Below are 25302 nucleotides of genomic sequence, written 5' to 3'. Positions count from 1 at the left end.
TTACGCAGGGGAGATAACTCTCAGTGCCTCACTATTAACCAGCTGGCAATAAGCGAGGCAACAGTCTTTGGCTTCGGCGTCTGCCATATTTCTCTCCTCATATTCCTACTCATCTAATTCCTTGCCAAAAACATCGATCAAGATGGTTCCGTAAGTATAGTTATTATTGTTATTGCATCTATATTCCATCCGTTATTGCTAAACTAAACAAAAACTTGAAATCAGTAATGTTTTCGCTTCGCTTTGTTCTTTTTCTTTCACATAATGTCGAAGTGTATTTTAATTAACCTCAAACGCTAATCGTTTCTTATATAAAACCTTACATAACTATTTATATAAGGAAAGAAATACATTTGTTTCTTAAAGTGTGGTCGTTGGAGAAACCAAAACAAACCGATCGCAGGTTTTACAAGCCTTGCTTAAGGAGTCGGATCGAGAAATTACCGGCTTCTGCGAACGTGGTCTATCGATTTGTTAGAAATAGCAGTCACAGTTTCATCGAGTTACACCGAGCAGTTTTTATAAATGAAAACATTCAATCGATAAATATTAGTTGGTCCTAGATGTGGTATTTCTTAAAAGGAAAAAGAATGATGACAAAAAAAGACAGGATGGTCACATCTGGAACGTTTTTGGCTACGTGTCATCCAGTTCAGTCGGGCTTAAACGGTGACAACTAACTTCATGTTCTTGGACAGTTTCTCAAAAGTTATTTGATCAACAACAGAGAAAGAAATTCCCTCTGAAATTGGAACTCGTGTTGTTGTTGTTTCGCTCATGATCGACTCTAACCGAACTAGTATCCAAAGTTATTCCAGCCGTGACCATCCCGATTGACAGAATCGTTAGCACGCCGGGCGAAATGCTTAGCGGTATTTCATCTGCCGTTACGATCGGAGCTCAAATTCCGCTGAGGTCGACTTTGCCTTTCATCCTTTCGGGGTCGATTAAATAAGTACCAATTACGCTCTGGGGGTCGATATAATCGACTTAATACCTATGTCTGTCCTTGTTTGTCCCCTCTGTGTGTAGCCCCTTGTGGGTAGTAAAAAAATAGGTATTTCGTCTGCCGTTACGATCGGAATTCAAATTCCGCCGAGATCGACTTTGCTTTTCATCCTTTCGAGGTCGATTAAATAAGTACCAGTTATGCACTGGGGTCGATGTAATCGACAAATCCCCTCCCCCAAAATGGCTGCCCTTGTGGCAAAATTTGAAACCATTATTATTATTATTATTATTATTATTATTATTATATAGATATCATGCATCGAGGCTTGTGTTACCTAATTTGTCCTTCCCGTTTATTAAGGTGATATGCAGTGTTTAACGTAGGGGAGGTTTGACTGCTATGTCTAACACGTCACACGATTACGCGAAAGACCCCTTCTTCGTTGTTTTAACGTCTGCTATTGAGCCATAAGATGTGTGGGAAGGATTTCGATTTATTAAAGGAATGCATTCTTTTCTTATACAGTCTGATAAAAAATCTAATTCTCTGTCTGTCTGTCTGTCTTTCTCTAATACAAACACACACATAGTACGTGTATGTATGCATGCATGTCTATCTGTATTGTGTGTATATAAATGTATGCTTATATATGTGTATGCATGTACATGTGTATATATATATATATATATGTATATATATATATATATATATACACATACATATACACACACATATATGTGCATATATATATATATATATATATGTATGTATGTATGTATGTATGTCTATACGTATATATATATATATATATATATATACATGTATGTATATACGTATATATATATATATACGTATATATATATATATATATACGTGGGTATGTATATATACATATGTATATATATATATATGTGTATGTATGCATATATGTGTGTGTGTTTGTTTCTATATGTATATGTGTACACACACTCTCACACATACACACACACATACGAATTTGTTGTTGCTTAAAGGTCAGACCATCCTGTGTGATTTTATGTATTTCGGACATCACACAATTTCACCCTGAAAGTCGTGTGTAGTTTGCAGGAATTTACCAGCTATTTCTAGCATCACTATGAACCACTTGGATGTTCCTATGCACGCGTGCTTGTGTATACTCTGTGTCGATTAATCGTTAAAATCACCCAAAAGCTGATAACGGCTTTGTTTGGGAAACAGTCACTGCAGTAAAGGTCAAACTGTTGTTGTTGTTGCTGCTGCAGTTGTTATTCTTTAGCACCAGGTCAATCGTGATCAAACAGACACCTGAGATCAAAGACACTCCAGCCATGACTATCCCTTTACCCTTTTATCCTTTTACTTGTTTCAGTCATTTGACTGCGGCCATGCTGGAGCACCGCCTTTAATCGAGCAACTCGACTCCGGGACTTATTCTTTTGTAAGCCCAGTACTTATTCTATCGGTCTTTTTTGCCGAACCGCTAAGTAACGGGGACATAAACACACCAGCATCGGTTGTCAAGCAATGCTAGGGGGACAAACACAGACACACAAACATACACACACACATATATATATATATATATATATATACGACAGGCTTCTTTCAGTTTCCGTCTACCAAATCCACTCACAAGGCTTTGGTCGGCCCGAGGCTATAGTAGAAGACACTTGCCCAAGGTGCCACGCAGTGGGACTGAACCCGGAACCATGTGGTTGGTAAACAAGCTTCTTACCACACAGCCACTCCCTGCGCCTTTTTTTTTTTTTTTTTTTAAACTTTTTCGGGACCCACACTGTTCAAAAAGTGTCCCGTGTTTTTCCTTTGTTTGGGATCTTTTTAAGACTGAAAGGTGATAGCTAAGGGTGATTTGGGCTGCTATACAGGGTTGGCCAAAAGTCACCTGACAGTAAATCAAAACCCATTCCATTCCAAGATTCATTTATGTTTAACAACTGAATGAATTTAATAAAATTTTTTTCCCAACCTTACAATGTGTATGCCCTTCTTCCCGCCTTAAAATGTATGTCCTTTCTTCAGCCTAACCCTTACCCTTACAATGAGTTAACCCTTCCCCTTACTCTGCTGGATGGAAGCACTCCATCGGTTACGACGGCGAGGGTTCCGGTTGATCCGATCAACGGAACAGCCTGCTCGTGAAATTAACGTGTAAGTGGCTGAGCACTCCACAGACACGTGTACCCTTAACGTAGTTCTCGGGGATATTCAGCGTGACACAGAGAGTGACAAGGCCGGCCCTTTGAAATACGGGTACAACAGAAACAGGAAGTAAGAGTGAGAGAAAATTGTGGTGAAAGAGTACAGCAGGGATCACCACTATCCCCTGCCGGAGCCTCGTGGAGCTTTTAGGTGTTTTCGCTCAATAAACACTCACAACGCCCGGTCTGGGAATCGAAACCGCGATCCTATGACCGCGAGTCCGCTGCCCTAACCACTGGGACATTGCGCCTCCACTCCCATACTCTACAACGTGCTTTCTCTTCCCCCAGTCACTACTCCTTAGCTTACAATATACACACAAAAAAACAAGGCAAAGGTAAAGAATACGCACACTACCCGTTTTCGGCGTTTAGAGTTAGGGTTACGCCGAAAACGGGTGGTGTGCGTATTCTTTACCTCCGCCCAAAAACAATTGGAAAAATCCCAACCAAAACAGAGAAAAGGCGCGAATTTTGAGAAAGAAAAAAGCATGTGGGGCGCAGGTGTGGTATGCAGTAAGAAGTTTGCTTCCCAACCACATGCTTCTGAGTTCAATCCCACTGCATGCACCATGGGCGTAGAGGCGCAATGGCCCAGTGGTTAGGGCAGCGGACTCGCGGTCATAGGATCGCGGTTTCGATTCCCAGACCGGGCGTTGTGAGTGTTTATTGAGCAAAAACACCTAAAAAAGCTCCACGAGGCTCCGGCAGGGGATAGTGGTGATCCCTGCTGTACTCTTTCACCACAACTTTCTCTCACTCTTACTTCCTGTTTCTGTTGTACCTGTGTTTCAAAGGGCCGGCCTTGTCACTCTCTGTGTCACGCTGAATATCCCCGAGAACTACATTAAGGGTACGCGTGTCTGTGGAGTGCTCAGCCACTTACACGTTAATTTCACGAGCAGGCTGTTCCGTTGATTCGGATCAACCGGAACCCTCGTCGTCGTAACCGACGGAGTGCTTCCATCCATACACCATGGGCGTGTGTTTTCTGCCTTAGCCTTGGGCCGACCAAAGCTTTGTAAGTGGATTTAGTAGACTGAAGCTGAGATTTTAGAGGATTAGAGTGAACTTGCAGAGTTATGTGTTATAGCAAAACAATTATGGTAAAGGGGACAGCATCAGCATCTGCAACATCAACATCAATACCATTAATATCAGTAAAATCACAATGGAATTACGGAGATGTACTTGCATAGCAAGTGACCTGATCTGAGATCGTGTGCTGGAACGAAAACAATTGCAACCTGGAAGGTGTTTATAAGCCATTTAAGAAACACACAAAAACCGTTAGATTCACTTCAACATTTAAATTTAATTTGCCAAAATATTTTCGTCGCTTTGAGACCGCGACCTGTTCACTGACAAAACTCAGTGCTGCATCTGGATAATCTTCCAAAATAATAATAGAAGTAACAATACCAATAACCCTGGCGTAATAATTATAATACAACGACAAGTGGGTAATAATCCCAATACTGGTTGGAAGTAGAAAATTCAAGTTAAAATAAAATATAAAATTTTAAAGGATGAAATAGGACAAATAAATTAAAGTAGAAAATTTATTTTTTGATTTTTCGATTTAAAAAAAAAAAGATTTTAAACCCACAGAAGTGGGTTGTGTATGTATATATATATATATATATATATATATATATATATATATATATATATATAAAATCTGTACACGCATGTACATATATATACACCCACCCACATGCACACACACGTATATATATACACACACACATATACATATATATATATATATCTACATACACATATATATATATATGTGTGTGTGTGTGTGTGTGAGAGAGAGAGAGACATTTACATTTATACATACACATGCCAACATACATATAAACATTAAAAATAACTTAGGTAAAGTAATTTAAGTCTTTAAAGCGCAGCGAAATGAAGCTGAATAGAATAATTTGAAGACCTATAAACATATACATAAAAAAAATTACATAAAAACGTAGGTAATTCACATTCATCGCCTTGCCACTACGCCCACCTCGACCGATATCTGTCACTATATTATTAAAGATTACTAGCGAACCTGCCAAATGATTTATTCAAAAAAAAAAAGAAAATGTTTACACCTGCCTACGGTTAACGAGGTTACCCACTGCTTTGAGGATTTGGAATGACTCCTATAATCAAGGTTTGCATCTCGTTCTACCTATTTCATAAAGTTTAGCTCTACTTAGGATTGACCATTCCAGTTCGTATTCTGCTTTTTCTTCCCTAAGTTGCCATATTAACTTGCTAAGTGATGTCACATTTTGCTTTTATGTCTAAATGATGAGATGTGGTTATAATATCGTAACTTAAATATCGTGGCCAAACATCCTATGTATTTATAAGTTATGTTCTGGGTAACTACTGCACAATGATATACCACGTTCCTTTCTAAGCAAGGTTTATTTAAAGGACTAAAAGTAGCACAATATGAAGAAAAGCGCCGGTTGTAACTGTAGAGGAGGTAGGAAATGTGTTAAATAAACCTTGCTTAGAAAGGAACTTGGTATATCAATGTGCAGTAGTTACCCAGAACATAACTTATAAATACATAGAATGTTGTGCCACAATATTTAAGTTACGATATTATGACCACATCTCATCATTTAGACATAAAATCAAAATGTGACATCACTTAGCAAGTTAATATGGCAACTTAGGGAAGAAAAAATAGAATACGAACTGAAATAGGTAGAACCGAGATGCAAACCTTGATTAGAGGAGTCATTCCAAATCCTCGAAGCAGAGGGTAACTTCGTTAACCGTAGGCAGGTGTAAACATTTTTCTGAATAAATCATTTAGCAGGTTCCCTTGTAAACTTTAATAATATAGTGACGGATGTCAGTCGAGGTGGGCGTAGTGGCAAGGCGATGAATGTGAATTACCTACGTTTTTATGTGTATGTTTATGGGTCTTTCACTTATTTTATTTAGCTTCATTTCGCTACGCTTTAAAGACTTAAATTATATTTTTAATGTTTATATGTATGTTGGCATCCCTATGTAGGTCTTTGTGTGTGTATGTGTAAATGTATGTATGTATGTATATATATATATATATATAATATATATATATATATATATATATACATACATACATACATACATACATACATACTACATACATACATACATACATACATACATACATACATACATACATACATACATACATACATACATACATATAGAGCTATAAGAAAATGGAGGGGATCAATAGGTGGTTCATCAACTTTTAAACATTATATTATGTCAGTTTATTTATTTACTAAAATGACAATAACAACAATACACATGCATGTATAACATATTATGCTATACATATAAAATATATAAAGATACCAGTAATTATTAAAATATATAATATACAGGAATAGAAATTGGGAAAATATGTTACAGCTGTTTCAGCCAAGAGGCAAAAATACCTCATTCTGAGGTTAGTGCTACGATAATACCAGTAATTGGTGCGTTGGGATGATGAAGGGAGCTGAGAAGTATATACCTCGGCGGAATTTGAACTCAGAACGTAGCAGCAGACGAAATACCTATTTCTTTACTACCCACAAGGGGCTAAACACAGAGAGGACAAACAAGGACAGATAAATGGATTAAGTCGATTACATTGACCTCAGTGCGTAACTGGTACTTAATTTATCGACCCCGAAAGGATGAATGGCGAGGTCGACTTTGCCTTTCATCCTTTCGGGGTCGATTAAATAAGTACCTGTTACGCATTGGGGTCGATGTAATCGACTTAATCCGTTTGTCTGTCTTTGTTTGTCCCTTCTGTGTGTAACCCCTTGTGGGCAGTAAAGAAATAATAAATACCTCTTCCGATGTTTTATCAAATTGAATAAACTGCAATAACACTGAATTAAAATATTCATACAGATTTTTTTCCTTTCCTGAAGTGTGTAAAAAAAATTTCTTTTTTGCGGACTCTGTAATTTGTGAAATGGGGGGGGGGGGAGATCCTTTAGATTACTCCGTAGGTAACCAGCCTTCCAGAAACACAACACGAGTATTTCATTCATCAATATATCCCCTATCATTTTTTTTTTTGTACTGTGGTAATTGAACCAAAAGCATGAAAGTAATCTCAAAAATTAACACAACTGGGGGAAGGGAAAGAGTCGTGTTGTCTGGCAATTACAAACCCCCATAAGCTACGTTTTAACTTGAAAATCTGAGAAATCGGCTGAGACAGTATTTATCTTTCATCTTTTATTTATTTTCAGTCATTAGACTGCGCCCATGCTGGGGCACCATCTTGAAATGATTTAGTCAAACGAATCGACACCGTATTTTTCTTTTTTTTTTCTTTTTCAATTGTGATACTTATTTTGCCGAATCGCTAAGTTACGAGGACGTAAACAAACCAACCCCGGTTGTCAAGCACTTGTGTGGGGAACAAACACAAACATACGTGTGTGTGTGTGTGTGTGATGGACTCTCCCGTCTGAGTGTTCGTTTTTTGCCGAACGACCTGCAACAAATGATATGTTCATAAGGATCGAATATTTGTGCCGCTCGTTAGCCCCCAGCTCCAACAAATCAACATTACCTGAATATGTGCACAGTGTGCCACGCATCAGGTGTCGAAGTGATCGCAGAGCAACATAAGGCGAAGTGTTTAGCGAAAATACAAAAACTGAAATTCAGAAAATGGGCATTCGTCAAAGAAAATACACAGGTGAAACAAAAAATATGCGTGTTGGTAGTTTTATGCAGACTACAGCGTCACTTGTTACCATGGAAACAGGCACCAATGTGTCTGTGGCTTTCGATTGGCTGAAATTACGCAGAATTTGCGAACTTTAAAAGCTGTTAACTTTTTATTTGTTAATTCGTGAAGAAAATAAGTTTCCTTTCCATAATTAGCATACAAAACTACACCAATACAACAAATCTGAAAACAACGGAAACAAAATTAAACAAACAAACAAAAAAAAGAGAATAGAAAGCTGTGACGACAACAGAAAGATCCAGGAAAGAGACTAGCTTATCGTCTGGAGATAAGACTAATCTTACCCAACACGACAACTGTCCGACCTTTATCTCTAGGAGTCATAAGACTTAAGACTTATTCGAAGCAGTGTAGAAAGCTGTATTGTCGGAGGTTATTCGCATCTGACGGACTCCCACTCGGTTTTCGTCCACTGAATTCGCTCAGAAGGCATTTGTCGGCCGGGGCTGTGGTAGAAGATACTTGCCGTGCCCAAGGTGCCGCGCGGTGGGACTTAACCCGAAGCCGCGCGGTTGCAAAGCGAGCCTCTTAACCACACAGCCATGCTGGCCTCGTCTTAACGCACGTACACACGGTCACGCATTGCTTTTCCTTACACTTCTTCATATACGACGTTCCGTCACACGCCGTACTCTCTCTCTCTCTCTCTCTCTCTCTCTCTCTCTGTGTTAATCACTCATTCTCATTTAATTGTATATATTTTAATTGTTTGTTTATTCATACGTTTCGTTTCGTTTCGTCTCATTCGATACCCTGACCCCCAACGTTTGTTTTGTCTGTCCCCCCCCCGTATTGTCCCCTCTTTTTCTCAACCTTATGGTGAATAAAGAAATACTCTCTCCCTCTCTCTCTCTCTCTCACACACACACACACTTACTTTAACCCTTCACACGCTACACTTTCTCTAACCTACATTAACCCCGCCCATCAAACTCAACTATAAATCCATCCCACTATATTATCTGATAGGAGGTATATATATATATAGATAACTATACATACATACATACATACAATATAATATACATATATATATATATATATATATATATATATATATATATATATATATATTGACGTGCTTACGGTCACGTTTGCTCGCTCATAGTCCAGTTGTTTATCAAGGCAATCCTCTGACAAACATTAATAGACTGTAGTACATCTTCGCCTTATACGACTTGGGTATATTCCAGCTCCGCTTTTATTTTGAGTCCCCGTCGTTAATTCGTTCTTCGTTCTGACATCAAGTTCATCCGGTTGTCACAAAACCGTCGAGCAAAAATGGTTCAGTAAGTCGCACTTCTTTCTGTTTATATATATATATATATATATATATATGTTTTTATTTTCGTATTTGTTTATGTATCTTCGTGTGTGGACGTGAGTCGGTGATCCGTTGATACTCGTATGCCTCTGTGTGTGTGTGTATATACATAAACATATATACACGTAAGGTACTATTTAAGAAGAGTGGGGCCCAGTGCGCGCACTCGCGTCCTCGCGCATTCGCGCTAGCTAGTCGTGACTAGTCGATCCTAGAACGACTACCTAGCAAAATAAATAAAACACAAAATAAATAATTTTTTTTACACATAGTAAATATTTTTTTTAAAAAAACAAAGTAGATAAAACACAAAAACACAAAGTAAGAATCGATTAGTCACGACTAGCTTACGCGAGTGCGCGCACCGAGACCACTCTTCTTAAATAGTACCTACACGTAAAATATACGTATGCGTGTAAATGTGTGTGTGTGTGTGTGTGTACGTGTAACTAAAGAATTTAGGGCGGACGTGGGACTTGGGAAACACCCACAAGTTGGAATTTCTCCGTTTTGACGAGGTTTTTCAAAGAAGTAGTCATGGGACATGCTAGAAACGAGAAAGATGGCCATAGAATATGCTACAAACGAGGAAGGTGCTCATGGGAAATACTAGAAACAACAGCCAAATCTCCCTTTAATCACACACCTTGGCGGCGCCGGACTTCGGATGCACCAACAATTTGGAATTTCTCTGTTTTGACGGGAATTTTTCAGAATTTTTTTTTACAGTACTCTGGACTATTTTTATAGCAGAAGAAAAAATAACACCATTTTTCGCAAATTCTTTTTGCTAAAAAGATGGTCCAGAGCGTTTCCAAGGGCGCCGTGAAAAAAAAATCTGAAAAATCTCCGTCAAAACGGAGTAAGTCCAACTTGGTGCTTCCTAACTCCGACGTACGCCGCACTGTCTCCCACGGAGTACAATATCCAGTGTGAACTTACTTTAATAATAATGATAATAATAATAATAATAATCATAATAATAAACAACCAACCCCATGGTTCTGGGTTCAGTCCCACAGTGTGGCACCTTGGGCAAGTGTCTTCTACTATAGCCTCGGGCCGACCAAAGCCTTGTGAGTGGATTTGGTAGACGGAAACTGAAAGATGCACGTCGCATATATGTATATATATATATTTATGTATGTGTGTGTATATGTTTGTATGTCTGTGTTTGTCCCCCCCCCCCAACATCGCTTGACAACCGATGCTGGTGTGTTTACGTCCCCGTAACTTAGCGGTTCGGCAAAAGACACCGATAGAATAAGTACTAGGCTTACAAAGAATAAGTCCTGGGGGGTCGATTTTACTCGACTGAAGGCGGTGCTCCAGCATGGCCGCAGTCAAATGACTGAAACAAGTAAAAGAGTAAAGAGTTTAGGGAAATTTTGCTGTTATTTCTAGCCGATCAAAGAACCACGTATAGGCCACTTCAAACTTTGGTGCGTGCAAGTTCGTGTTTGTTTATTTTGGTGGCTCTTATTGCTGACAATAATTGTTGTTAAACATTGAATAGAGGGGAACAGACGAACGTTTCAAGGCTAACTAAAAATAACCCAATTTTATAATTTGCTAGGCCGAGATAAACCATTCGTTTACTCTTATTTTTGCTCTGATCATTTGAAGATAAGTTTTAAAGTTTTACTGTTTTTCTTAAGAAAAAGAATTATTGGAAAAATTTGGGGTTTCCTTTTTGTTTTGTGTTATTTTTCCTTTCGTGTGAAATATTTGTTTTTCAGAATTAAAAACTTTACAATTATTGATAATTTATAGAAAATATATAATGAGACTTTTTGACATTCAGGCTTCGCATAAACTTTGAGTGCGACATGGAAAAATTCTATTTTTAAAGTTTTTTTGTCAACAAAACGTAAGGTCGCTCGTATTTTGTCAATTTCCTTGTGTGTATGTGTGTACATATACACATATACATATACGCATACACACGTGTGTGTATACACACACGCACGCGTATATAGTTCATAGATGCGAATCGGATATTCTTCGTGTAGAAAACACCTTAGTGCTAAAGAAGTTTAAATTTTAGCGGGTCACTCTTCTACTTGTTTCAGTCATTTGACTGCGGCCATGCTGGAGCACCGCCTTTCAGTCGAGCAAATCGACACCCAGGACTTATTCTTTGTAAGCCTAGTACTTATTCTATCGGTCATTTTTGCCGAACCGCTAAGTTACGGGGACGTAAACACACCAGCATCGGTTGTCAAGCGATGCTGATGGGGACAAACACAAACATACATACACATATACATATATACGACGGGCTTCTTTTAGTTTCCGTCTACCAAATCCACTCACTAGGCTTTGGTCAGCCCGAGGCCATGGTAGAAGACACTTGCCCGGGACTGAACCCGGAAGCATGTGGTTGGTAAGCAAGCTACTTACCACACAGCCACTTCTACGCACTTTTGTTTTTTTTTGTATTTAGTGTATTAAATATTCTTCGTTTATCCACCTACCTAACTTGCTTATCCTTACATGTACACACACACACACACACCATACACTCACGTGTGTGTGTGTATGTCCCCTTTTCTTAGTCTTATCCGACAAATTGTTGTGCACACCTGATCGCTGTACAATCAATCCGTAATTAATCTTTGCTAACCCCTAGTGGTTGATAACGGAAGCATTGTTACTATCACAACCACCACCATTACCATCACCGCTGCTACTGCATATAATTGGGACTTATTGCATCTCAAGAGGCTGGACTCCAGCTTAACTTGTACCACATTCTGAGTAATACTGTCTTTTAACTTCTTAAACCGCTGTTAATCCTTGTGGATTAACTGCTGCTAATCCATAAGCCCTCTCCTTCCTGGTCAGCCCTGATCGAGCAAACCCATGATCAAAAATATTCCGATCGTAAGCATCCAGTTTCCTCTCCACCATCGTACGATAGTATAGCCAAGTAGTTTGCAGTGTCCTTCTTCGTTTAAGTGGTGTTACGAGCGATATTCAACTGCTGTTTCTAGCATGTCTAACGACCGTGTAGGGGCATCCGCCTACAAGTCGTCCTTGTTCTGTTGTTGAGTTATAAATACATTACAAGTGCGAGACATCGATCGTCTTGACTATAGAAGAGGCACACGTTAAAACGTGTTTGTGTATATAATGTGTATACACGTGTAGTGGATGTGTGTATGTATTAATAAATACATAAGTTGTTTTGTGATTAAATAGAGATTTATTTACACTACATAAATTTGTAAGCAATGCTACGCATTGCTTGTACAGAATACATATTAAAGAATGCTTGTACAGAATACATATTAAAGAAGAATATTACTCTTTACTCTTTTACTCTTTTACTTGTTTCAGTCATCTGACTGCGACCATGCTGGAGCACCGCCTTTTAGTACTTATTCTATCGGTCTCTTTTTGCCGAACCGCTAAGTGACGGGGACATAAACACACCAGCATCGGTTGTCAAGCAATGCTAGGGGGACAAACACAGACACACAAACACACACACATATACATATATATACATATATACGACAGGCTTCTTTCAGTTTCCGTCTACCAAATCCACTCACAAGGCATTGGTCGGCCCGGGGCTATAGCAGAAGACTGAACCCGCAACCGTGTGGCTGGTTAGCAAGCTACTTACCACACAGCCACCTCTGCGCCTAAGAATATGTTTGCGTATGTGTGTGTGTGAGTAAATCCTGCAGGACAGTAACCTTTAGGCATATTCTCTAGTCGTCTCCAAAAAGCGTGCTAACTCTTACACACACACACACAAGCATTCGTAGGATTTCAATGTAGAAGATTATGGTGAGGAGGAGGTCTTTCTTGACAGTAGTAAAAGTTAGAGATCGGCAGAGAACTGGTGGCACAGGACAAGCCAGCTTTGTCTGGCTGTGAAAAACGTAGCTGTAACCTAGACTGCTGAGGTGTGTGTGTAGACGTACACACATACATAAATACATACACAATAGATACATACAAATTTGTAAGACTTCCCAGGAGTTTACTCTTTTACTTGTTTCAGTCATTTGACTGTGGCCATGCTGGAGCACCGCCTTTAGTCAAGCAAATCGACCCCCCAGGACTTATTCTTTTGTAAGCCTAGTACTTATTCTATCGGTCTATTCTTTTGCCGAACCAGTAAGTTACGGGGGACGTAAACACACCAGCATCGGTTGTCAAGCAATGCTAGGGGGACAAACACAGACACACAAACATATACACACACATACATATATATATATGACAAGGCTCCTTTCAGTTTCCGTCTACCAGATCCACTCACAAGGTTTTGGTTGGCCCAAGGCTATAGTAGAAGACTCTTGCCCAAGGTGCCATGCAGTGGGACTGAACCCGGAACCATGTGGTTCGTAAGCAAGCTACTTCCTGAAGGTAAAAATGATTTATGCAATGTGGCCAGTATGCCTACGTTGCAAAAAAAAGTATCAATGACTTGAAATTAACAAGACTTGGGAGAGGAAGACTTTCCCCCAGGGGAGACACATGGAGGTAGGATATTAAAGCAGAACTGAAAAAGCAGGAATTTACTCTTTACTCTTTTACTTGTTTCAGTCATTTGTCTGCGGCCATGCTGGAGCACCGCCTTTAGTCGAGCAAATCGACCCCGGGACTTATTCTTTGTAAGCCCAGTACTTATTCTATCGGTCTCTTTTGCCGAACCGCTAAGTGATGGGGGCGTAAACACACCAGCATCGGTTGTCAAGCAATGCTAGGGGGACAAACACACACACACACACATATATATGTATATATACATATATACGACAGGCTTCTTTCAGTTTCCGTCTACCAAATCCACTCACAAGGCATTGGTCGGCCCGGGGCTATAGCAGAAGACACTTGCCCAAGATGCCACGCAGTGGGACTGAACCCGGGACCATGTGGTTGGTTAGCAAGCTACTTACCACACAGCCACTCCTGCGCCTATGATTGGAGAAAAGCAAAAAAGACAACCCAGAATCGAGAATAGTGAAGAAGATCTCATTGACAGCTTATGCTCAGTAGGGAGCAAAGGGGTTAAGAAAGTTTGATGCAGTAGGGACCAGTAAATAGGCCATGACTGAGAACAGTTCTGTAAAGATGGTCATTGGCCAGAATATCTTTAACTAAATGCCTGCTTAATACAGTTCTATATTGTCCGTTGCCAGCCTCGCCTGGCACCCGTGCCAGTGGCACGTAGCACCATCTGATCGTGGCCGTTGCCAGCCTCGCCTGGCCCCTGTGCCGGTGGCACGTAAAAGCACCATCCGTTCGTGGCCGTTTGCCAGCCGCGCCTGGCCCCCGTGCCGGTGGCACGTAAAAAGCACCGTCCGTCCGTGGCTGTTTGCCAGCTCCGTCTGGCACCTGTGCGAGTGGCACGTAAAAATGCACCCACTACACTCACGGAGTGGTTGGCGTTAGGAAGGGCATCCAGCCGTAGAAACACTGCCAGATCAGACTGGGCCTGATGCAGCCTTCTGGCTTCACAGACCCCAGTTGAACCGTCCAACCCATGCCAGCATGGAAAGCAGACACTAAATGATGATGATTTAAGAGATGAGGAGTTATGTACATTATTTACATTCGATAGATATTTGTCCTCATCTTGTTTGACGTTTCGGCTGATATACCGTCCAGCCTTCTTCAGGTGTCTCGTGGAAATTTCGACCCTGGGTTCTCATTCCTAAGGTCTTTTTCAATGTTATTATTATTAATATTATTATTATTGTTGTTATTGTTAGTGTTCAGGTCACTGCCTGGAATCGAACTCGGAATCTTGGGGTTAGTAACCCGCGCTCTTAACCACTACGCCATATGCCCATGGGCAAAAGAGACCGGTAGAATAAGTACTGGGCTTACAAAGAATAAGTCCTGGAGTCGATTTGCTCTTAACCACTACGCCATATGCCCATGGCCATATGGCGTAGTGGTTAAGAGCGCAGGCTACTAACCCCAAGATTCCGAGTTCGATTCCGGGCAGTGACCTGAATAATAATAATAATAATAATAATAATAACAACAACAACAGTAACAGTGAAAAATACCTTAGGAATGAGAACCCAGATTCGAAATTTCCCCAAGACACCTGATGAAGGCTGGGGGGGGAATATCAGCCGAAAGTTGTATTAACAACCAACAAGATGAGGACAAATATCTGTCGAATGTAAATAATGTAAATGCCTGCTTGTTTGGGATTGATCTGAGATTAAACACGTTGATAAGTGTCCTTTGTGCGGTCAGTGACTCTGCTATAAATAGTATCTGAACCTCTCATATTACACCCTTTTGCTTATAAAAGGCTAGGAGTGTAGCATACAAACAAACAAAAATTAATAAAATGGAGGATGACCTGTGGAATGCCTTTTGAATGACAGTCCAAGCTGACCTTGTGCTAAATGACAACAACAAAAGACAGGTGTGTATTTGAACTTATGACATACTTAGTAAGTAATTAGAGGCATGGTTGGGTGGCTGAGAAGTTCACTTTTCCAATCATGTGGTGCCATGTGGTCTCAAGTTCAGTCCCACTGCATGGCACCTTGGGCAAGTGTCTTCTACTTGTGGAATGCCTTTTGAATGGCAATCCAAGCTGACCTGGTGCTAAATGACAACAACAAAAGACAGGTGTGAATTTGAACTTATGACATATTTAGTAAGTAATTAGAGGCATGGTTGAGTGGCTGAGAAGTTCACTTTTCCAAGCATGTGGTTTCAAGTTCAGACCCACTGCATGGCATCTTGGGCAAGTGTCTTCTACTATGGGCTTAAAGTGAATTTGGTTGATGAGAAGTGTAAGGAATCATCATAACCATCATAATTTAGCATCTGCTTTCCATGCTAGAATGAGTAGGACAGTTTGACAAGGAACTAGCGAGCTGCAAGGCTGTGTGTTAAACTCAAGTGTCATCTTTTGACATGGTTTCTACAGCAGGATGCCCTTCCTAGTGCCAACCACTTTACAGAGTGTACTGGCTGCAATTTACCTTAGTCAATGCACAGTGATTGCTTATAAGCTTTAAGCTTATAAATGTTATTATTATTATTTACAGAAGTGTAAAATTCGGCACAGTTTACCAAATAATCACATATATGTGTATATGTGTGAGTGTGTGTGAAGGCGTGTGGCTTAGTGGTTAGGGGCATTCGGCTCATGATTGTAAGGTCATGAGTTCAATTCCCGGTGGCGCATTGTGTCCTTGACACTTTATTTCACGATGCTCCAGTCCACTCAGCTGGCAAAAATGAGTAGTACTGGTATTTCAAAGGGTCAGCTTTGTCACACTCTGTGTTACGCTGAATATCCCCGAGAACTACGTTAAGGGTACACGTGCCTGTGGAGTGCTCAGCCACTTGCATGTTAATATCACAGGCAAGCTGCTCCGTTGATCAGATCAGCTGGGACCCTCATCATTGCAACCGACGGAGTGCTCCTATATATATATATATATATATATATATATATATAAAAGTAAATAAATGGTACAACGAAGCACCGATATCTACTGGAAAATAGCGAACGTAATAAATACGACGCTAATGTATATATTTATATATATATATATATATATCTATATATACATATATACATACTTGTGTGTGTCTGTGTTTGTCCCACCACCCACCAGCTGATGTTGGTTTGTTTACATCTCTGTAACATAGCAGTTCAACAAAAGAGACTGATAGAATAAATACCAGATTTTTAAAAATTAAGTACTGGAGTTACTTAAAAAAAGAGAGAGAGAAAAAAACAAACAGTCAGAGTAGTGCTCCAGCATGGCTGCAGTGTCCAGTGACTGAAACAATTAAAAGATAATTTAGTAGGTTATACGTTGTCGTGTTGATGTACAAGCCAGGTCAGGTCACAACAAGCTGCACAATTTGTGTAATAATGCACACCGATGTCACAACGAGGCCACTTCACTTGAGAAAGCAGGTTCGTTATCAAACTAATTAATAGATATGTACGAGGTTGTTTAATCAGAACCCATACGATAAGAGCTGCTGCTGTTGTTGCTGTTGTTGTTGTTGTCCCCGTGGCTGTGATTTAATCTGAGGTCATCCGTGATTCAGTGAAAATTTAATCGAAAGTGTTCCAGCCAGCTGTAACTATCTCATCCGTTTACTCTTTTACTTGTTTCAGTCATTTAACTGTGGCCATGCTGTAGCACCGCCTTTTAGTCGAGAAAAATCGACCCTGGGACTTATTCTTTTTGTAAGCCCAGTACTTATTCTATTGGTCTCTTTTGCCGAACCGCTAAGTGACGGGGACGTAAACACACCAGCATCGGTTGTCAAGCAATGCTCGGGGGGACAAACACAGACACACAAACACACACACACATACACACACATATATATATACATATATACGACAGGCTTCTCTCAGTTTCCGTCTACCAAATCCACTCACAAGGCATCGGTCGGCCCGAGGCTATAGCAGAAGACGCTTGCCCAAGATGTCACGCAGTGGGACTGAACCCGGAACCATGTGGTTGGTTAGCAAGCTACTTACCACACAGCCACTCCTGCGCCTGTTTACAACATTGCCCTATTTGATTTCAGGAAATTTGACTACTAGTTTTAGCTAGTCAAGCTACCCAACTGGTGTTTGTGGTAGTTGTGTTGCTATTTAGTACAAGGTCACCCGATAAAAACGATACCAGCTTTTCCCACACTGTTTTCATTTAGACATGGTATACATATGACCGCAACAGTTGATATGAAATTTTAGCTGTCGTTTGTCACAGGTAGGCGCAGGGAGTGGCTGTGTGGTAAGTAGCTTGCTTACCAACTGCATGGTTTCGGGTTCAGTCCCACTACGTGGCACCTTGGGCGAGTGTCTTCTACTATAGCCTCGGGCCGACCAAAGCCTTGTGAGTGGATTTGGTAGACGGAAACTGAAAGAAGCCCGTCGTATATATGTATGTACGTGTGTGTATATGTTTGTGTGTCTGTGTTTGTCTCCCCAGCATCGCTTGACAACCGATGGTGGTGTGTTTACGTCCCCGTAACTTAGCGGTTCGGCCAAAATGACCGATAGAATAAGTACTAGGCTTACAAAGAATAAGTCCTTGGGGCCGATTTCCTCGACTAAAGGCGGTGCTCCAGCATGGCCACACGTTTAAACCTCTTTAGCACTACATGTTTTCTATACGGAGAATATCCGATTCTCATCTATATGAGAGCCTTGTGAGTGGATTTGGTAGACGGAAACTGAAAGAAGCCCGTCATATATATGTATATATGTATGTGTGTTTGTGTGTGTCTGTGTTCCCCCCCCCAACATCACTTGACAACAGGTGGTGGTGTGTTTACATCCCCGTAACTCACACCAACCCTACAATATCGTTTTTAAAATTAACAGCTACTTCATCAAATTCTCATAGCTACAAGATAATGCATGATTAGTTCAAAACAAAGTGGATAAAGAAGCATTAGTTTTGGCAGAATAATGCGAACACTAAAGGGTTAAATAAACCCATTTCAAGAAAATATCGAGCGGGCTGCAAGATAAAAGTGTGTAGCGTGCGGGCCTCAAGTTGGCCAGACCTGATCATCATAGTATACTTGACATTGAGGATCAACATAAACTACCAGGTAGGCTAGGCAAGAAAACCCTAGAAACACAAACAGCAAGATGTGCTGAGATAAGTAAGGCCCAGAAAGGTCCATAAGAGCCAGCCGTCAATAGATCTTAAGCCTAAAACATACAGGGTTGATAGTGGGTGGACAGGTGTGGCTATGTGGTAAAAAGTTTTGCTTCCCAAGCACATGGTTCCAGGTTCAATCCCACTGCTTGGCACCTAGGATAAACCTCCAGGATGACCAAAGCCTTGTGAGTGGATTTTGGTAGATGTGCTATTTGAGCATGGCTGTTGCCAGTACCTATTTCTTTACTACCCACAAGGGGCCAAACACAGAGAGGACAAACAAGGACAGACACACGGATTAAGTCGATTATATCGACCCCAGTGCGTAACTGGTACTTATTTAATCGACCCCGAAAGGATGAAAGGCAAAGTCAACCTCGGCGGAATTTGAACTCAGAATGTAACGGCAGACGAAAATACGGCTACGCATTTCGCCCGGTGTGCTAACGTTTCTGCCAGTACCACCTAACTGGCCCTCGTGCCGGTGGCATGTAAAAGCACCCACTACACTCTCGGAGTGGTTGGCGTTAGGAAGGGCATCCTGCTGTAGAGACTCTGCCAGATCAAGATTGGAGCCTGGTGCAGCCATCTGGTTCGCCAGACCTCAGTCAAATCATCCAACCCATGCTAGCATGGAAAGCGGACGTTAAGCGACGATGATGATACTGTCGTGTGTGTGTCTCATCCTCATCATTTAGCATCTGCTTTCCATGCTGGCATGGGTTGGACAGTTTGACTGGAACTGGTAAGGCGGAGAGCTACATCACATGAGTACTGAGGTCAATGTAATGACATGCATAAGATCTGGTCATCAAATCTAAGTAGAGACTTCAAACTTGAAATATTCAAAGCCACAGTCGAACCAATCCTACTATATGGCTCAGAAACCTGGACGTTATCAAAGAAGCTTGAGAGGCGGTTGGATGGAACCTACACTCGCCTCCTTATGAGAGCTCAAAATCTCTCGTGGAGGCGCCATCCAACTAAAATGCAAATATATGGGAAATTACCACCTGTGTCATCTCTTGTGAAGGGTAGGAGAGTCCAGTTTGCTGGACATTGTTGTAGAGCTGAAAAAGAAGTAATTTCTACTCTTCTCCTCTGGAAGCCATCTACTCGCAACACCAGAGGGCGCACACTCTCCTACCCTGATGTAATCTCCAGGGATACAGGCATCCAGCAACAGGACCTCCGTAATGCTATGATGGACCGTGAAGTCTGGCGCAACATGGTAAATTCCATTATCTCAACCACGGTCGAACAATGATGATGATGATGATGAGGTCAATGTAATCAATTTAGCCCCATCCCAGCACTTAAACCTGCTGGCCCTGTGCCAAAATTTGAAATCAATATTTTGTGTTTGTTAATTTCTATAAAATAATAGGCGTAGGAGTGGCGGTGTGATAAGTAGCTTGCTTACCAACCATATGGTTTCGGGTTCAGTCCCACTGCGTGGCACCTTGGGCAAGTGTCTTCTACTATAGCCTCGGGCCGACCAAAGCCTTGTGAGTGGATTTGGTAGAGGGAAACTGAAAGAAGCCCATCGTATAAAGGTATATATCTATATATGCGTGTGTGTGTTTGTATGTCTGTGTTTGTCCCCCCTAGCATTGCTTGACAACCGATGCTGGTGTGTTTATGTCCCCGTTACTTAGCGGTTCGGCAAAAGAGACCGATAGAATAAGTACTGGGCTTACAAAAGAATAAGTCCCGGGGTCGAGTTGCTCGCTTAAAGTTTGTGCTCCAGCATGGCCGCAGTCAAATGACTGAAACAAGTAAAAGAGTAAAAAAGTAAATAACAAATGCTTTTTTTTTTCAATCTTTTTTAATTATTCATTTTTTTTTGTTTTTCTTTAATCTTCTTCAGCGTAACACACATCCACCTTGTAAGTGTAACAGGAATTAGTGTAGGAATATTGTGGAAGATATTCTCCAGTTGGCATGGACCTAGTGCCCGACCAATCCTAAATGCCCTTCATTTAGGATCCTTTGCCTTAAACTTTGGTACACAACACTGGGTTTCATTCATTGCAGGTAAATATTCTCAAATCATTCACCAAAAAACAAAAAAAAAAATTACTGCATTTGTCTTTTCACCTCTTTCTCTTTTACTTTTCTCTTTTACTTGTTTCAGTCATTTGACTGCGGCCATGCTGGAGCACCGCCTTTAATCGAGCAACTCGACCCCGGGACTTATTCTTTGTAAGCCCAGTACTTATTCTATCGGTCTCTTTTTTGCCGAACCGCTAAGTGACAGGGACGTAAACACACCAGCATCGGTTGTCAAGCGATGCTAGGGGGACAAACACAGACACACAAACACACACATATATATATATACATATATACGACAGGCTTCTTTCAGTTTCCGTCTACCAAATCCACTCACAAGGCATTGGTCGGCCCGGGGCTATAGCAGAAGACACTTGCCCAAGATGCCACGCAGCGGGACTGAACCCGGAACCATATGGTTGGTTAGCAAGCTACTTACCACACAGCCACGCCTTTTTTTTTCAATATGATTTATATATTTAAATTGCTGTGTGGTTAAGAAGAAGTTTGCTTCCCAACCACAGGGTTCTGAGTTCAGTCCCATTGTGCACTACCTTCGGCAAGTGCTTTCTAATTTTGCTCCAAGTCAGGCTAAAGTAAAATAGGGACCAAAAGGGTCCATAGTTAAAAAGTGGTCAAGAGCCCCTACTTTATCGGATTAAAATATAGGATAATGGTCTTTCCAGGGTCGTATAGTCTCCTAGGACCAGTTTCCCATTTTCTGTGGTGTATATATGTTCCCCACCTGGATAGGACGCCAGTCCATTGCGAGATTACTCACTTTTGCCAGCTGAGTGAACTGGAGCAACGCAAAATGAAGTGTTTTGCTCAAGAACACAACATGCCACCTGGTCAAGGAATTGAAACCACAATCTGACGATCATGAGTCCAGAACCTTAACCACTAAGCCATGTGCCACCTTTGAAGTTGACAAAGTAAAATACCAGACATGTACTGGATCAGTGTAGTCAACTTGTCCCCCTGTTCCCACGGCTTTATCGATTACATTACAAAAAATCGATTTTTGTAATTTTTCAAGACTCTTACACGCTGTGATATCGTCAGTATCTACATATCAAATTTGAGCGCAATCAGATGGAGGATGCCCGAGATCCTAGAAGACACACACACAAACAGACAGAACGGATTTTATATAATATATCACGTGATCACGTGACCGACCAGACCATCAGATGTTGCTACACATCGCTGGTCACAATGGGTTCGCATTGTTTTAGCCTTCGAACGACGCCACCCCGCTGGCTAAGCAAGCAGGCCAACAGAAGAAAGAGAGAAAGAGTACAGCAGGGATCACCACCCCCCTGCCGAAGCCTCGTGGAGCTTTTAGGTGTTTTCGCTCAATAAACACACACAACGCCCAGTCTGGGAATCGAAACTGCGATCCCACAACTGCGAGTCCGCTGCCCTAACCACTGGGCCATTGCGCCTCCACATATAATATATATATATATATGCATATATGTATATATATATATGATTTATGTATGTGTCTTTGTGTCTGTGTTTATCCCCGTACTATCGTTTGGTGTGTTTATGTCCCCGTGACCTAGCAGTTTGGCAAAAGAGACCAATAGAATAAGTACTAGGCTTGCAAAGAATAAGTCCTGGGGAGGTGGGGGTGCGATTTCTTCGACTAAAACCCTTTAAGGCGGTGCTCCAGCATGGCTGCAGCCAAATGACTTTAAACAAGTAAAAGAATCAGTAAATATGTATGCACACACAATGTTTAAATACTGAAGAACTAAGCTGAGTAATTGTATTTTTGAAAGGTCCTGTAATGATAATGGTGCTCCCTCGCCACAAGTTTGGTGAGGTACAAAGCAAGCTGTTCCCCTGCTTTTTCGCACTTGGAACCGTAACTTCATCAATCACGTTAATGACATATGTATTGAAAAACCCATATGTAAGCTGGGATACTCAGAATAAAATTCAGGTAAGTGAAATGCAGTTTTCATTATCATCATTATTATTATTATTATCATTATTATTATTGTTTATAAAGGCGGCGAGCTGGCAGAAACGTTAGCATGCCAGGCAAAATGCTTAAGTTAAGTTACGTTAATTTTTGGGCTCAAAAAGCAAAAAGCAAGGCCATGTAGGGGGACATGGAGTTATGTACAGGGTGGTGCTCATGTAAAGAGTTCAGGCCATTTCTGGTCAAGAGAGACTTTGAACCAAGTGGTCGTTGGCATCTTCACTATCTCGTCCGGCAGCTTATTCCACGGATCTGCAACCCGGACGGAGAAAGCCCCTCTCCTTCGATTGAGATTAAATCATCGCAGATAGAGCTTTTCAGAGTGACCCCGCAGCCGACGCTCTGGAGCAGGAGTGAAGAACAGCTCTTTCGAGAGGTTACACTTTCCACTAATGATGTTTTGAGCAAGAATGAGATCACCACGGCGTCGTTGTTTTTCTAGAGAATCTGCTGTTACGTTCTGAGTTCAAATTCCGCCCAGGTCAGCTTTGCCTTTCATCCTTTCAGGGTCAATAAATTAAGTACCAGTTACGCACTGGGGTCGATGTAATCGACTTAATCCCTTTTTCTGTCCTTGTTTGTCTACTCTATGTTTAGCCCCTTGTGGGCAATAAAGAAATAAGAATTGTTAGCATGCTGTGGGTTATGGGTCTTCTTGAGTACAGCCAGGCACCAGGTATCTTTTTTCTTTGTCATTTCACCTGAAAGATTCAGCTTCATGAGGTCGTTCTTCAGTACTTCATCTCATGTCTTCCTGGGTCTCCCACTTCCATGCGTTCCATCCACTTTGAGAGAGCGGCACTGAGCAACAAGGTGCTCTAGAACCACATGGTGAAGTACCATTGGCAAAGAAAAGAGACAACAGGGCTGGAGAAGCTGAAACGAGAAGAGAACAGTGGCAGAAAACAGAGCTTGTTGGAGAGATTGCATTGTGGCCTTATGCACCTCCTGGCATGGAGAGATGGATGGATGGAAGCACTCCGTCGGTTACGATGACGAGGGTTCCCGTTGATCCGAATCAACGGAACAACCTGCTCGTGAAATTAACGTGTAAGTGGCTGAGCACTCCACAGACACGCGTACCCTTAACGTAGTTCTCGGGGATATTCAGCGTGACACAGAGAGTGACAAAGCCGGCCCTTTGAAATACAGGTACAACAGAAACAGGAAGTAAGAGTGAGAGAAAGTTGTGGTGAAAGAGTACAGCAGGGATCACCACCATCCCCTGCCGGAGCCTCGTGGAGCTTTAGGTGTTTTCGCTCAATAAACACTCACAACGCCCGGTCTGGGAATCGAAACCGTGATCCTATGACCGCGAGTCCGCTGCCCTAACCACTGGGCCATTGCGCCTCCACTCGGCATGGAGAGAACTGACTAACTGACTGACTAACAACTAACTGACATATATGTATAATCTACAAACTTTTTACTAATTCATTTTCTATCCTACATTTTCAGGTTGCCATGCTCTCTTCTAATCTGGTCTTTTCCCTGCTAAACTTCCTTGTGTTTGGCCCTCAGTCCGCAGACGCTATGTTTAAACGACATAACTTGGAGCAGAAAGTTGGAGTCGGACATGAAGTAGGTTTCAGTGTCGATCGCTCAGAACTCATGAAAAATCCAATCTATGCTGCCATCAATAAAACCTTCAGCCGTTACCATATGGCAAGCACGTTCTCAAACTTCCTCATTATGCTAGGTAATTTTTCGCATCTGTATTCCCTGTCTTTCAGAGGCCTCTAATTGATTTCCGGCATTTTTTTTTCCTCTCAATTTTATATAGTAATTTGTCATTTTTTTTTTTTTTGAAGTTTTTGTAATTAAAAATTTTTTTGCAAAAATAAATGTTGATTTAAACATAATTTCTGTTGATATTTTATTTTATAAAAAAAAAAAACATTCATACAGAAATGCATGGTATTGTTGTGTGGTTAAAAAGCTTGCTTCCCAACCATGTGGTCTTGGGTTCAATCCCACTACACAGCACCTTGGGCAAGTGTCTTCTACTATAAACCAGAGCTGACCAAAGCTTTGTGAGTAGGTTTGATAGACAGAAACTGGAAGAAGCCCATCATATGTATGCATATATCTATATATATTGATAATTAGGCGGCGAGCTGGCAGAAACGTTAGCACGCTGGGCGAAATACTTAGCGGTATTTCGTCTGCCGTTACGTTCTGAGTTCAAATTCCGCCGAGGTCGACTTTGCCTTTCATCCTTTCGGGGTCGATAAATTAAGTACCAGTTACGCACTGGGATCGATGTAATCGACTTAATCCATTTGTCTGTCCTTGTTTATCCCCTCTGTGTTTAGCCCCTTGTGGGTAGTAAAGA

The 25302-nt window shown here is 41.2% G+C and overlaps 1 protein-coding gene across 2 annotated transcripts; it reads left to right on the top strand.

Moving 5' to 3' along the window:
• LOC115223500 (transmembrane protein 205) lies at positions 1 to 24829 on the top strand. 2 transcript variants are annotated; one of them, XM_029794114.2, is made up of 4 exons: positions 1 to 150; positions 20787 to 20953; positions 22762 to 22925; positions 24426 to 24829. In XM_029794114.2, exons 1-4 carry the CDS (start codon positions 143 to 145, stop codon positions 24708 to 24710), a joined length of 624 nt encoding a protein of 207 aa, XP_029649974.1. In that variant the 5' UTR covers positions 1 to 142; the 3' UTR covers positions 24711 to 24829. The 2 variants fall into 2 exon arrangements, with proteins under 2 accessions (XP_029649974.1, XP_029649975.1); XM_029794115.2 differs by lacking the exon at positions 1 to 150 and adding an exon at positions 9069 to 9237.
• Positions 24830 to 25302: the final 473 nt, after the last annotated feature.

The sequence above is a fragment of the Octopus sinensis genome, linkage group LG23, assembly GCF_006345805.1.
Source record: "Octopus sinensis linkage group LG23, ASM634580v1, whole genome shotgun sequence".
NCBI lineage: Eukaryota > Metazoa > Mollusca > Cephalopoda > Octopoda > Octopodidae > Octopus > Octopus sinensis.
This window is presented reverse-complemented; position numbering and strand designations above follow the sequence as displayed.

What these genes read in the sequence shown, in the direction of transcription:
- LOC115223500 (XM_029794114.2), top strand. An exon ending in CTGGGTTTCATTCATTGCAG is followed by an intron (nt 20,954 to 22,761) that starts GTAAATATTCTC and finishes TATTTTTGAAAG; the next exon opens with GTCCTGTAATGATAATGGTG. An exon ending in ATACTCAGAATAAAATTCAG is followed by an intron (nt 22,926 to 24,425) that starts GTAAGTGAAATG and finishes CTACATTTTCAG; the next exon opens with GTTGCCATGCTCTCTTCTAA.